At 44.0% G+C, this 12160-nt stretch overlaps 1 protein-coding gene across 1 annotated transcript in view; it reads left to right on the top strand.

Moving 5' to 3' along the window:
* Positions 1 to 12160, top strand: part of DENND6A (DENN domain containing 6A) — a 62982-nt gene that overhangs the window by 10945 nt on the left and 39877 nt on the right. The window contains exons 2-3 of the mRNA XM_051979514.1: positions 10616 to 10654; positions 10739 to 10781. Coding sequence (XP_051835474.1) covers positions 10616 to 10654; positions 10739 to 10781 — 82 coding nt within the window. The remainder of the gene's footprint in view (positions 1 to 10615; positions 10655 to 10738; positions 10782 to 12160) is intronic.

Genomic DNA, 12160 nt, shown 5'->3' with positions numbered 1-12160 from the left:
GAGTGCTTTAATGTTTAAGCATGTAAGTGGGTTGCTGATCTCATTTCTATTACATAGGTCACTATTCTCACCTCCTTATCTTTTACTTCCTGAACTTTGGCCCATTTGGTCACTAGACCTCCCCTTTTTCTATACAGCCAGGGTGCTGAGTTTTTCTCCTTTCTCTTGACATCAAAAAGTTACCAGTATAGCATCAGTGCCACCCAACAGGGCTCAGCATTTGTATCTGTAGTTTTAAGATGAAGATCTGATTTGCAGAGGGCACCAAGCAGAGAGAGAGAACATAAATTCCTAAATGATGCAAAGTTTGATGTAGCATGTGAGTGGTACAGATAGATTATAGTCCCTGTTAAGTTTTGGGGTGTCTATGTGTGTGTATACACCTCAGTTTGGGCACCAGAAGGCACCAGGATGATGTAGGCTTTGCTGTGAATTGTAGTCAGGGGAGGGAGGGCAATAGATAGGATTTTGACAAGCAAAGGGATCTGGGGAGGGGACCGTTAGAAGTAGCAAAGGTGCTGAGGTTGAAATGCTTGGTGAATATACTTTGAGGGGTAATAAATCTTGCAAGGATTAGTTTTAAAATAGCTATGTAGAAGCAAAGAGACACAGAAGAATTTCTCATACTTAAGTACTAGTATTTGGGCTCATCATTTCATACTTCCCATTCCTCCCTCTAACCAAAGTCATAAAAATTATTGAACATTAAATTACATACCCTATTTGTGAATGTCAAATGAATGCAAACTAATATCTCTGCCTTTTCATTTTCAGCTTTAAACTTTAACTTATTTGGAAGATCCTCTTAAGATGTTTTCGGGTGCCTCTGACATTTGTTTGAAAGACTGAATTCAGAGAATATGCTGGGCTTCAAGATTAGGTTCTTAAAGTCAACTGGGTTTCCCTCTTAGAGTTTTGTTACCCTCTTGCATTAGTCCTCTTCCTTTAGGACATATTGGTATCAGACATTGGAAGATCTGACAGAGGCCATGGGAATTTGATACAGAAACCCAGGCCATGAGCATATTTCCAGATGGGGGGAACACACGTGATCAGATAGGCAGGTCCAGTACAGTATGGGGAACCCACTGATGGGGTACAGGAAACCTTGGGGCGAAGTTCTGGGCAGGGACTAGCAGAGATGTGAGAACAGCGGCAGTGATCCACATGGATCCTTGGTAGGAAATCACTGGCTCATTTTTAACTTCTCAGACTTCTGACTTCAGGCACTGACTTTAGCACAGATTTTTAAAGGTCAGTTTTATAGATTAAACAGTAAAAGCAGCCTCATGTGGTAGTTAGAATGATGCTGTTGGCATCATACGTGGGTTTTAAACCTGTTAAATGTCTGAGGCTGGATTTGAACTCAGGTCCTTCTCACTCCGGGTCTGTGCTCTATCTGCTGTGCCATCCAGCTGCCTCACGTCTGCTAGCAGTGTGATCGTGGGCAAATCCACTAGATTCTGAATTTCCCAATTTACCTCCACAGTAATAGATGGGTTATTAATATAAGCCACGGCCAAGGAAGGTTATGGAGAAAATTACAAGTCCTTGATGTGTTGATATGAGTTTTGTTTATTATCTTGGGATTGTTTATTTGCCTTCTAGTGAAGGGTTATTTATGCTCTTTTTCTTTTAAGTCTTTCTTCAGTGTTGATGTGTTATGCAGTCACTTATAATTTCTTGTAATAAAGGTCATTGGCATGGATTTTAGGAAATATTGGTTAGCACACCACTTAGGTGGAGTGACTTTTGCTGGGTCTTAAGTAAATAACAGTGACCTTGTCGGTTGAGATATGGAATGGGAAAACTGAAAGCAGGATTTCTGGCTGGATGTTGAGGTAAAAGCAAGATGACTCCCAGGACGATAGAGTGGAAGGGGTCTCTGAAGTCCCCTAATCCAGCCCCCACCTGGATCATGAATCCCCCATTTTACCTCTCCAGCCAGAAACTAGCTTCTGCTCCAAGACTCCAGTGATGAGGAGAACTCTGCTCCCAGAGGCAGCCCTGCCCTGTTTGCACAACTGGAACTTTTCAGAAACTTTTCTTTCTGAAGAGCCAAAGTTAGGCATCCTGAGGCTAAATAGAATCTTCCTGCTGTAAGTCATCAGATACTTGAAAACGGCTGTGATATTCTATCCTGGTAAACCTCTCCCCTCAGCCTTCTTTCTTTGGGTAAAACTTTAGTTTTTTTTCAGCTTCAACATGGCCCCTTTCCTCACAAGCCCGATTCTTCTCTGGGTGCTTATTTGCTTCTCAGTGTCCGTCCTTCTAAGCGGGACCCCAGATGGTTACCCAGAACTATTTAAATGAGCGCCGTGTTAGACAGAGTTTGAGGAAGGCAGAACCTCTTGGAGCCGACAGTGAGTTGTGCCTCGTGCAAACACATTTCTGCATCAGGTGCCTTCCTAAGACCTGGCTACTTCTGGCACGGCAGGATCTGCTTCCAGGCAGTAAAATGTCAGAAACCAACGTGGTGTCTCCCTGAAAACTCAGGTTGAACCCCACAGCTGGGCTGCTTGAATGGTTTTCTGATTTGCTCCAATCTTTGGGGAGCTGACTTTTTGAACCCAAATACAGGTTATTTCTTTGGACCACTCTGAGACTCTGTCGATCTTTTTGGATCCTGATTTTGTCATTCATTAATCAGCATCTTAGCTAGCTCAACTTTGTCATCAGCAAATTTAAAAAATATACTTCTCTCTATGCCTTCAGCTGGCTTCTGCCTCAGTTTCCCCATCTGTAAAATGGGGATAATAATAGTACCTCCCTCCCAGGGTTGTTGTGAGGATCAAGTGAAATAATAATTGTAAAGCACTTGGCATAATGCCAGGCGCCAGTGAGTGCTGTATAAACGTTAGCTATAATCATTATTCATAAAAATATAATGCAGACCTGGCCAGTGCCAGAGGCGTAGGATGCTCTGGATTCAAGATCATTTAAATTGACATTGATGTTAACATGTTTGGGGTAGTCACTTAACATTCCCGAACCCAATGAGCTTTACCATTATCCAGTCTGTAGTTTTGTCCACTAGGTTTTTATGGGAAGCTTTGCCTTTCATAATCTGATGAAATCAAATAGATTATAACTGTGACAGCCTTTGAGCTTCTAGATCAGTGGTTCTCAAAATATGGTCTAGAGAATCCTGGGGATCTCTGAAACTCTTTTAGAAGGTCTACAAATTCAAAATGATTTTTCTTTCCAATATGGTAAATGTCTATAAATATAATCTAGATAAACAAAAATGCTTTGGAGACATCCTCAATAATTTTTAATAGGATAAAGATACTGAAAACAAAAGTTTGAGAACCACTGTTCTAGATAGTATAATAACCCTGTGAGAAAAGGAAATAAAGCCTGTTTGTGGTGACTGTTCTTAATGAATCTATATGAATATGTTTAAAATGATTTGCAAATTTTAAAGTGCTGTATGTGTATTACTTTTCTTAGGGGTCAAAAATCATCCCATTAATGACATGATTCCGAATTTATTTTACCAATTATTGATGCCAGTCTCACCAGTTATATCTTACGTCTGGGTCTCTCAGACCACCCCTTAGGTTAATGGGTCAATGGGCTGCTTTGTCAGGTTACCCTTGGTGTTATTGGGCAAACTTCTCCGATAGCAGAGGAGTGTGACTGGAAGCCACAAACACAATACCTACACACAGCTAACTGTCCAGCCAGCTTTTTCAGGGTTTGGTAACCTGGGGAGTTCCCCAGGGATGTCTGCTTGAGACAGAATCATTCATCTCCTTCTGGACATTTCTTTCCTTCATTAAGAAGGAATATGGGGGAGACTAGAAGAAAACTGGTTAAGAGGAAATCGAAACTGAAAACCAGGTTAACATGACTGACTCAACTTTATTGTGAGGTGGGGCGTGGGGCAATATGATGAGAAATAGGCTTTGTTTTTCTGGAAATGAAACTCTAATCAGAAACGCTATCACTGTTTATCTTGGATACATTCTTAAGAAAAGCTGGATGGAGTGAGCACTGAACAATCTCACAAAAATGAAATTGATTCTCTTTTTAAAAATAGGGAATGCCTGTTTTTCAAAAAAAAAAAAAAAAAAGCATTTTATTTGCAAGGAGGAAAATGCAGATTTAGAGGTTTTCCTCCAACAAATTGTCTACTATATATATATGTGTTAATATTATACAAAATGTGTTACATACATTGAGATAACTTTATTCAGTGATTCTAGAAGGTCTGACCATGTCTACTTAGCATATTTCTTGGCACATATGCTTGTAATAACTGCTTTTTAATTTGACTAAAATTATTTTTAATAATAGTGTTTTATTTTGCAAAATACATGCAAAGATACATTCATCCCTATAAAATCTTGTGTTCCAAATTTTTCTCTCTGCCTCTCCCTCCTCTCCTAGACAGTATGTAATCCAGTATAGGTTAAACGTGCACTTTTTCTAAACATTTCCACATTTATCATACTGTACAAGAAAAGTCAGATCAAAAAGGGAAAAAAAATGAGTAAGAAAGAAGGAAGCCAGCAAACAACAACAATAAAAAAGGTGAAAATACTGTGTGGTGATCCACATTCAGTCCCCATGGTACTCTTTCTGGATGCAGATGGCTCTCTCCATCCCAAGTCTATTGGAATTGGCCTGAATCACCTCATTGTTGAAAAGAGCCAAGTTCATCACAGTTGATCTTCACATAATCTTGCTGTGTACAATGTTCCCTTGGTTCTATTCACTTTACTCAGTATCAGTTCCTGTAAGTCTCTCCAGGCCTCTCTGAAATCACCCTGCTGATCTGATCTTTTCTTATAGAACAATGATATTTCATAACATTCATATACCATAACTTACTCAGCCATCCCCCAACTGATGGGCATCCACTCAGTTTCTAGTTTCTTGCTAATACAAAAAGGGCTGCCACAAACATTTTTGCACATGTGGATCCTTTTCTCCTTTTTATGATCTCTTTGGGTTACAGTCCCAGGAGAAACATTGCTGGATCAAAGGGTATGTACAATTTGATGACCCTTTGGCCATAGTTGCGAATTGTTCTCCAGAGTGATTGGATCAGTTCATAACTCCATCAACAATATACAATATATGAGTATCCCTTTGACTATAATTGTTAATATCAAATAAGCCATAAAAAGGGAAGTCATTTGCTTGTCAGGTTTATAGCCAGAGTTTTGGGGATATCCTGATCAGACTCCAAATTAGAGTCAAAGGGGAATCAGAACAAGTCTTGCGTAGGAAATAGCCCTTCAGTTGAACTTTGAAGGAAGCTGCAGGTGACCAGGGCATGGAGAATAGCCTATTCAAAGCTTGGTGAGGGGAGATGGAAGGTGATGTAAGAGGAACAATAATTTGGCTGGAGCCTGGAGCCAGATGGTCATGTTTTAATGGCCAAGCTAAGGAACTGGTGTTTTATCTTCGAGGTGATCGAGAGCCCCTGGGTCTTTATCAATGACCTGGCAGCTGTATGTGTGTCATGAATTAGAGCAGTTGGGGAGGTATTGCAATTGTTAAGGAAAAGAGCAAAGAAGACTTGAGTTTGGGTGTGATGCTGCGGGATGGGGAGAGAGATGTGGGAATGGATTGTCCCCCATGGGGCAGATTCTGGGAGGGATATCATGGGGGAGAGAGGTCTGACATGGCAGGGCTGGTAACTGGAAGGGGGGTGGTCCCCTGGGCAGGAAGAGATGGCTGAGGAAACAAATGGCTTTTGAGGACAGACCAGCTCTCTTTTAGACCTGTTTGAGTGCTCATGGCATGTCTAGGAGGAAATGTGTATTGGCAGCTGCCCCGGGGGAAGGGAGCAGCGTGATGGCCATTGAGGCTTAGATTGTGGACTGGGGAGGGCGGGGTAGAGTGTAAGAAGGTGACAAGGTAGGTTTCCAATGCCAAGCAGAGTTTTCTCTTTGATCACCAGCCACTAACGGGGGGGATGAACCCAAGTGAGGAGATGCTCCGAGGCAGGCAGACTTTCCCGGCAGCTATTGCAGTAATCCACGTGTGACGGGGGCCTTTCTGGGAGCGGGCACAGGGAGGTGCACAGGAGAGAACGGGGAGGATCTGGGGCCTTGGCAGGAGCGGACGTGTGGTTGGACTGCCAGTGAGGCGTCGGGGTGGCCCTGAGGTTCCACACATAGGTACCTGGGGCTTGTGACCTGGACAGCAACTGGTAAATGGGACACAGGGAAAAGGGGATGGTTCTGTTGTGGACATGTTGGATTTGAGGTGCCGAGGCAGAATCCAGGAGATGTCGACAAGGCCATTGGTGACGAGGCGCGGGTCTGGGTAATTGGATCTGAGACTCCTCTGCCCGCAGAGGCGGTGAGAGATTGTAGAGGGAGAAGAGGAGAGGGTGGGTACAGAGCCCCAGGAAACCCGGATTACTCGGTGTGAACTAGAGGAAACCCAGCAAAGGAGACCGAGGAGTCGCACAGGTGGCAGGAGACCCTGGGCTGGAGAGGGCGTGGGGTCTGAGGCGGCAGACAGGCCCGGACGCCGAGGACCGAGAAGAGGCCCTTCCGTTTGGTGATGGAGGGATGGCTTTGGAAGCCAGATGTCCAAAGGCTTACAGGAGAGGGAGAGGAAAGAAGCGCAGGCCCTGATTATCCATGGCTTCTTTGGGAAGTTTAGCTGCAGGACAACTGATGGAGGATAGTGGGGGGTGAGGCAGGGGCAGTTTTTTAAAGATAACAGATATAAAAGCAGGCAGCCATTAGATGGGGGAATGATTGAATATCGGTGACGGTGCTGGGGTAGGAAGCACAGTCTGTGGAGAAGAAGGGATGGAAGGGGCTCAGACATGCATGTGAGAGGCATTTATCGCAGAGGAAGCGGCCGCGGCTTCCCAAGAGTTGGAGGAAGACGTCTGAGTGATGTGAATGGGGAGGGGAAACAAGACCCTCGATGATGAAGTTCAAGGCAAGACCCTCAGCAGGGGGGCGGGAGAATGACTTGGACCAGCTGCTGTGGTGGAGAGGACAGGGAACCGAAGAGGGACAAGTGAAAGGCTTGCCTTGGGGGCTCCAGGGCGCAGCTGAGACTCAGTGGTGGGCACTTGGGGCGGATTCTCAGGTTTCATGACTTCTCTCCAGCCCTGGGGAGCAGCCTGCAAGTGAATGCAGGCAACTGATGGGAGGAGTACTCCAGCCTTGGCTCTTGGCAAAGCCTGACTAGTGCTGGGCTAAGGGGAGAGGAACTGGCCAGATTGGAATCGTTCATTGCGGGGATGGGAGGAGAGAGTACACCTTTGAGAGGACTTTGGGTGGAAGGATTGGAGACTGTGGTAGAGATGGAGCAAGGTTAGGGATGTAGGGCACAAGGAAAGATGGCAAAGGAATTCCAGAAGTTATAAATGTGGAAATAGAACCTTTGGGGAGATGGTCAGCCCAGTGTATAGCAGGGGAATAGAGAAGAGGAAGAGGAGATCACACTGGAGTTGAGGAACTTGGGAAGGAGAGTATTTGAGAGAATATCGGTCTGTACATTGAAGTCCCCTGGTATGAAGGTAGGGGTTGGAAGAAGAGAAAGACTGGGAGCCTGGCACTGAACTCCCTGAGGGAGAAAGGAAGGGGTCTTGGGAGGTCAAGAAATTGCCAGCTGTCACACAATTCATTGGATGATGAACTTGGAATCAATGAGTGTCAAAGGAGCTGAGTGATGGTGGGAAAGGGGGAGGCTGCTAGTGGCCATGGGAAGCAAAGAGTTTTCTGACTTCCCCATAATCTGTAGTGACCAGAAAGTGGGAGTGAATGTGTGAGCAGTAATCCAGAGTGCCCGGGAGGAGGCAGGAGAGAGGGGGGATGGGAAAGGAAGAGGGTGAGGGTGAAAGCTGCTCCATTCCAGAGACTACAGTGGAATGAGGGGTAACTCTGGGAGGAGACTTGGGGAAAGGGGAAGAGAACAAGGGAATGAGCCCTCGGGGGCATGGGGTTTCATAGTGACAGCCTGGCCTTCAGGGCCTCTGGGATGGGGGGAGAGAATAAGGATGTTATGTTAGCCATTGAGCAAGGAGTCCACACTGATTGTTAGTGGCTAGAAGGAGGGAGGCGGATGTTTAGACTGTGGAGGTTGTGCTGGAGTTTTTTGTGGCAGGGAGAGATGTTGAATCTTGTGAGGTTCAGGAGACTCAACAGGCAGGAGCTGGTAACAAGGGTGAAGGTCCTGGAGGCCTTGGGGTGAGGACAGAGGCCTGATCTTAACTGCCCCCTCTGCCATGGTGTAGCTCTTTGGGACTAGGGAGAGGAATTGAGCAGAAGACTTTATAGGAGCTGGGGATCCTAAGACTTACAGGGGGTTTTCAAGGTCAAATGTATATTCGTGATAATACTAAGGTAGTTTTCTTTCTGATATGTTAACTTTTTTATGTAAATTTATTTTTAATACACATTGCTTTATGAATCACGTTGGGAGAGAAAAATCAGAGCAAAAAGGAAAAACAATGGGAGAGATTAAAAAAACAGAAAAGTGAAGATAACATGTATAGATTTACATTCAGTGTCCTTAGATTGTTTTCAGGATGCACTGTCCAAAATCTATTGGGACTCCTTTGACACCGAACTACTGAGAAGAGCTAAGACTTTCATAGTGGATCTTCATACATTCAGGCTCTTAATGTGTACGATGTATTATTCTGCTTGTTTCGATCAGCATCAGTTCACATAAATCTTTTCAGGCTTTTCTGTAATCAGCTTGTTCATCATTTTTTATAGAACAGTAATATTCCATCTACATTCATGTACCACAACTTATTCAGCCATTCCCCAGTGGATGAGCATCCACTGAGTTTCCGATTTCTTGTCGCTCCAAAAAGGGCTGCCACAATTTATGCCCATGTGGGGCCTTTTCCCTATTTTATGATTTTCTTAGAGTACAGACCCAGTAATGGCACTGCTGGGAATATACACAGTTTGATGATCCTTTGTGTATAGTTCCACATTGCTCTCCAGAATGATTGGATCATTTTACAACTCCACCAACAATGCATTAATGTCCCAATTTTCCCACATGTCCGCTAACATTTATCATTATCTTCTCTGATTTGGTAACTTTCAGTGGCTATAACCCACATAATCAAAAGTTGTTGAGAGTTCTGTTTTTAAGAGTATAAATGAGATCTGAAACCTAAAAGCTTATGATGCCATAGTAATGGAGACTGCTAGTGGGGATCAGCCCCTTATCTGCAGCTTACAAGCCTTAGCCATAAGGTCAGGAGAACCATACACTGCCTTGGAAAGCCTGCATTCTGTCTGTGGCAGGAGCTTGTGTTTCTTTTGTTAACCGTTTCCCATGACATTCTCATCTGCATTGGGGGCTGTGTTGATCCCTCCGCCTTAAAGCTGTCTAGACCAAAGCTGCCCCCCCAGATTAAAGCATCATTGGGAAATGTTTAACAAAGTAAACGTGCTTGTGTTACAACACAGAGAATGTTCATTTGGGCTTTTCTAAGTCAGTTTGTGGCTTCAGATATCTGCCAGCTGAATCAAGACTTGAATATGGGGCTTCCACCGCAGCCCGACTTCTTGCTATCACTTTGTTCCTCTGAGCCTCAGCTTCCTCATTTTTAAAGAATTTAATAGTTTTTGAGTTACTGCCTTACAAGAAGGTTGAGCAGAAAGAAGCAGTTTTGATGGAAAATTGACATGCTTTTGGACACAATAGGAATGAGTATAAAGAAATATAGGAACAAGGAACTCAGTAAGTTCAAGTTTATATTCTCACAGTTGTCTCATTAGTTAAATGTTCAAATAGATTTGCTCATTTAAAAAAATACCCATTTCAAAAAAATATTTTAAAGGTATTTTCTATTGTTATTTTTAACTATGAATGTCATCAAAGTGTCATTATTTGTAATAAGGTAGAAAAAAATAGAGGATTCAGAGGTCCCGGACTTATCTCATGAGTCTGTGACTTCGGGTCAGACCCGTCATCTCTAAGCCTCAGTCTCTCAATCTGTAAAATGGAGATTGTCACGTTTGCCCCCCGCCGCCACCACCACCACATTGCGTGTGGAACTCCAGGGAATTCACTTCTTATCCCTTGCCTCAGTTTCCTCTTCTATAAAAATTGGATTAGAAGACTGGAGGGTTCTTTCCAGCTCCAAGTCTGTGCTGCTATGACTACTGCACTTGCAGGAAAGGTAGATTTGGCTTCAGGATGGAGAGGGGCCCTTCAGGCCTCTGAAGGTCAGCAGTGCTGCTTAGAGCCTGTTCTGTACGTGCATCATTTCATTGGATCGCCACAGCCTCCTGGGAGAGCCGGGGGAGGCCTGAGAAAGCCTCTGGAATAGCTCTCTCTGTCAGTCTGGGAAAGGCGAGTCTCCCAGATCACCCAAAGTTGGGAAAGGCGACCCTGAACAGCAGGCCTCCAAATTCAGGCCTCTCCATTAGATCATGCTGTCATGGCCATAGGTGACTGTAAGGGAAAAGTGAGGCATTTTAAGTTGTTAATGATTTCTCTAAGACAGCATCTGGGCCAGTCCAATACCAATTTATAGAATTCTGACTTTTACTATTAGTAAATCAATCTATTGGCTTAATATATTACTTTAAAGGATCTGCTGAGAGTGAAGATCAATGTTCACCTTAATTTCTAATACACTTTTCCCCTTGTTTTATAGGTGATCTATCCTGAGCATTCCAAACTTAGTGATAAAGAAGTAAGTCTTTGTCCTTTACCGTGTTTCATTTCTGTTTGGTTCCTTGGCAGCACGTGCATTTTTGTTTTCTTTTTTATTTTTCAGAAAACAAATATCTGCTATCTGTCTTTTCCAGATTCGAATTCAGGTAATGCTGTTGTGCGTCACTGTACAGGTGTGTATGTGGTGTGGAGGCTGGATCCTGCCTAGGAAAGCCAGGGGAGGGAACCCTGCCCGGTGGGGCCCTTGGTGGCCTTGGGTTGGGTGCAGCAAGCTGGGATTCTCTGCCCGTCCTGGGCAGGGCAGAATTCACAATAAGAGAGGAAAATTTTTGCTTGACTTCACTTTGATTTTAAGACAGTTTACACGCTGCATTTAGGGGTAAAACAAGGCATCAGGAAATGCAGAGAGCACAAGCAGACTCATGTTCAGATGGATTTACTCGGGTTGCCCTTAGGGCTGGCCTTCAGTCGGTGTTAGTGACCAGACCGGGGCGATCTGAATCCGGAATCGGTTATAAGGGAGGGTTCGGAAGGCTGATAAGGCATGTGCAGTCGGGGAGCTTCATCATGGGGTCCTCTGGCCAGTCCTCTCTGTGTGTGGTCCGGGCTGCGATAAGTTCCAGCTCCCTCCAGGCCACCCACCGGCAGGACAGCACCTGGTGAAGCCGGCATATTTAGAATTGTTTTTGCATGCTGCTACTTATACAGTTACAGAATTCCAAAATAAGAATTCTGTTTCTCGAATTTGGGGGACTTGGAGACCATTTTTAACATTCTCTTTTTTAACTGCATTTTTTTTTCATGCTTCTGAATTTTCCCTACAAATTTAGAATTTGTTGAAACAGACATTCTTTGATCGCTTCTAAAATGTGTTACATAAAATTGGTGTCCCTCTGTGGACAGGCCTTTCATGAACTAATAAGACTTTTTTGCAGAATTAAGAATGATAAATATTTTGGGTTATTGCCTTTGAGAGACTCTAGAGGGACTTGTGAGGATTATAAATGGTTGGTTCTGTCTTGCTTTTTAATCAGAATGACCCAAATAGTTAGAATTTTTGCCTACAGATTAATGGCTCTGCTAGTTTTTATGGAATCAGATAAGCTACAGGCTGCCTTAGATTCCTTCCCTGTTGGGCTGCATCTGCACTCCTCAATAATCTGGTGTTCACTTATCAAAAGCATTTCCCCTAATCAGTGAACTTGGCTTAGCCCAAGCTGAATAGGCTCCATGTGATCTCCCTGCCTGGCTGAGGTCGTGTGACATACGGTCCGGTGGTTCTCCTATGAGCCTTAGATGGTCATCTTGGTCCCTTCTGCGCTATGTCAACACGGACGTGTGAAGTGACCGCTCTGTATGAATGAAGGGGCTCGGCCTCTGCCTGCCTCATTTTTCTCATCTTTGAAATGGGGAATAATAGCAGCCACTGCCCAGGGTTGTGAGGATCAAATGAAGTAACATTTATGAAGTGCTTTTACAAATCTCGAAGCGCCACATAAATGCTAGCTATTGTGGAGGAAACAAG

The sequence above is a fragment of the Antechinus flavipes genome, chromosome 1 (genome assembly GCF_016432865.1).
Source record: "Antechinus flavipes isolate AdamAnt ecotype Samford, QLD, Australia chromosome 1, AdamAnt_v2, whole genome shotgun sequence".
Lineage (NCBI taxonomy): Eukaryota > Metazoa > Chordata > Mammalia > Dasyuromorphia > Dasyuridae > Antechinus > Antechinus flavipes.
The sequence above is the reverse complement of the archived record's forward strand: the minus strand, read 5'-3'. Positions and strand labels throughout refer to the sequence as shown.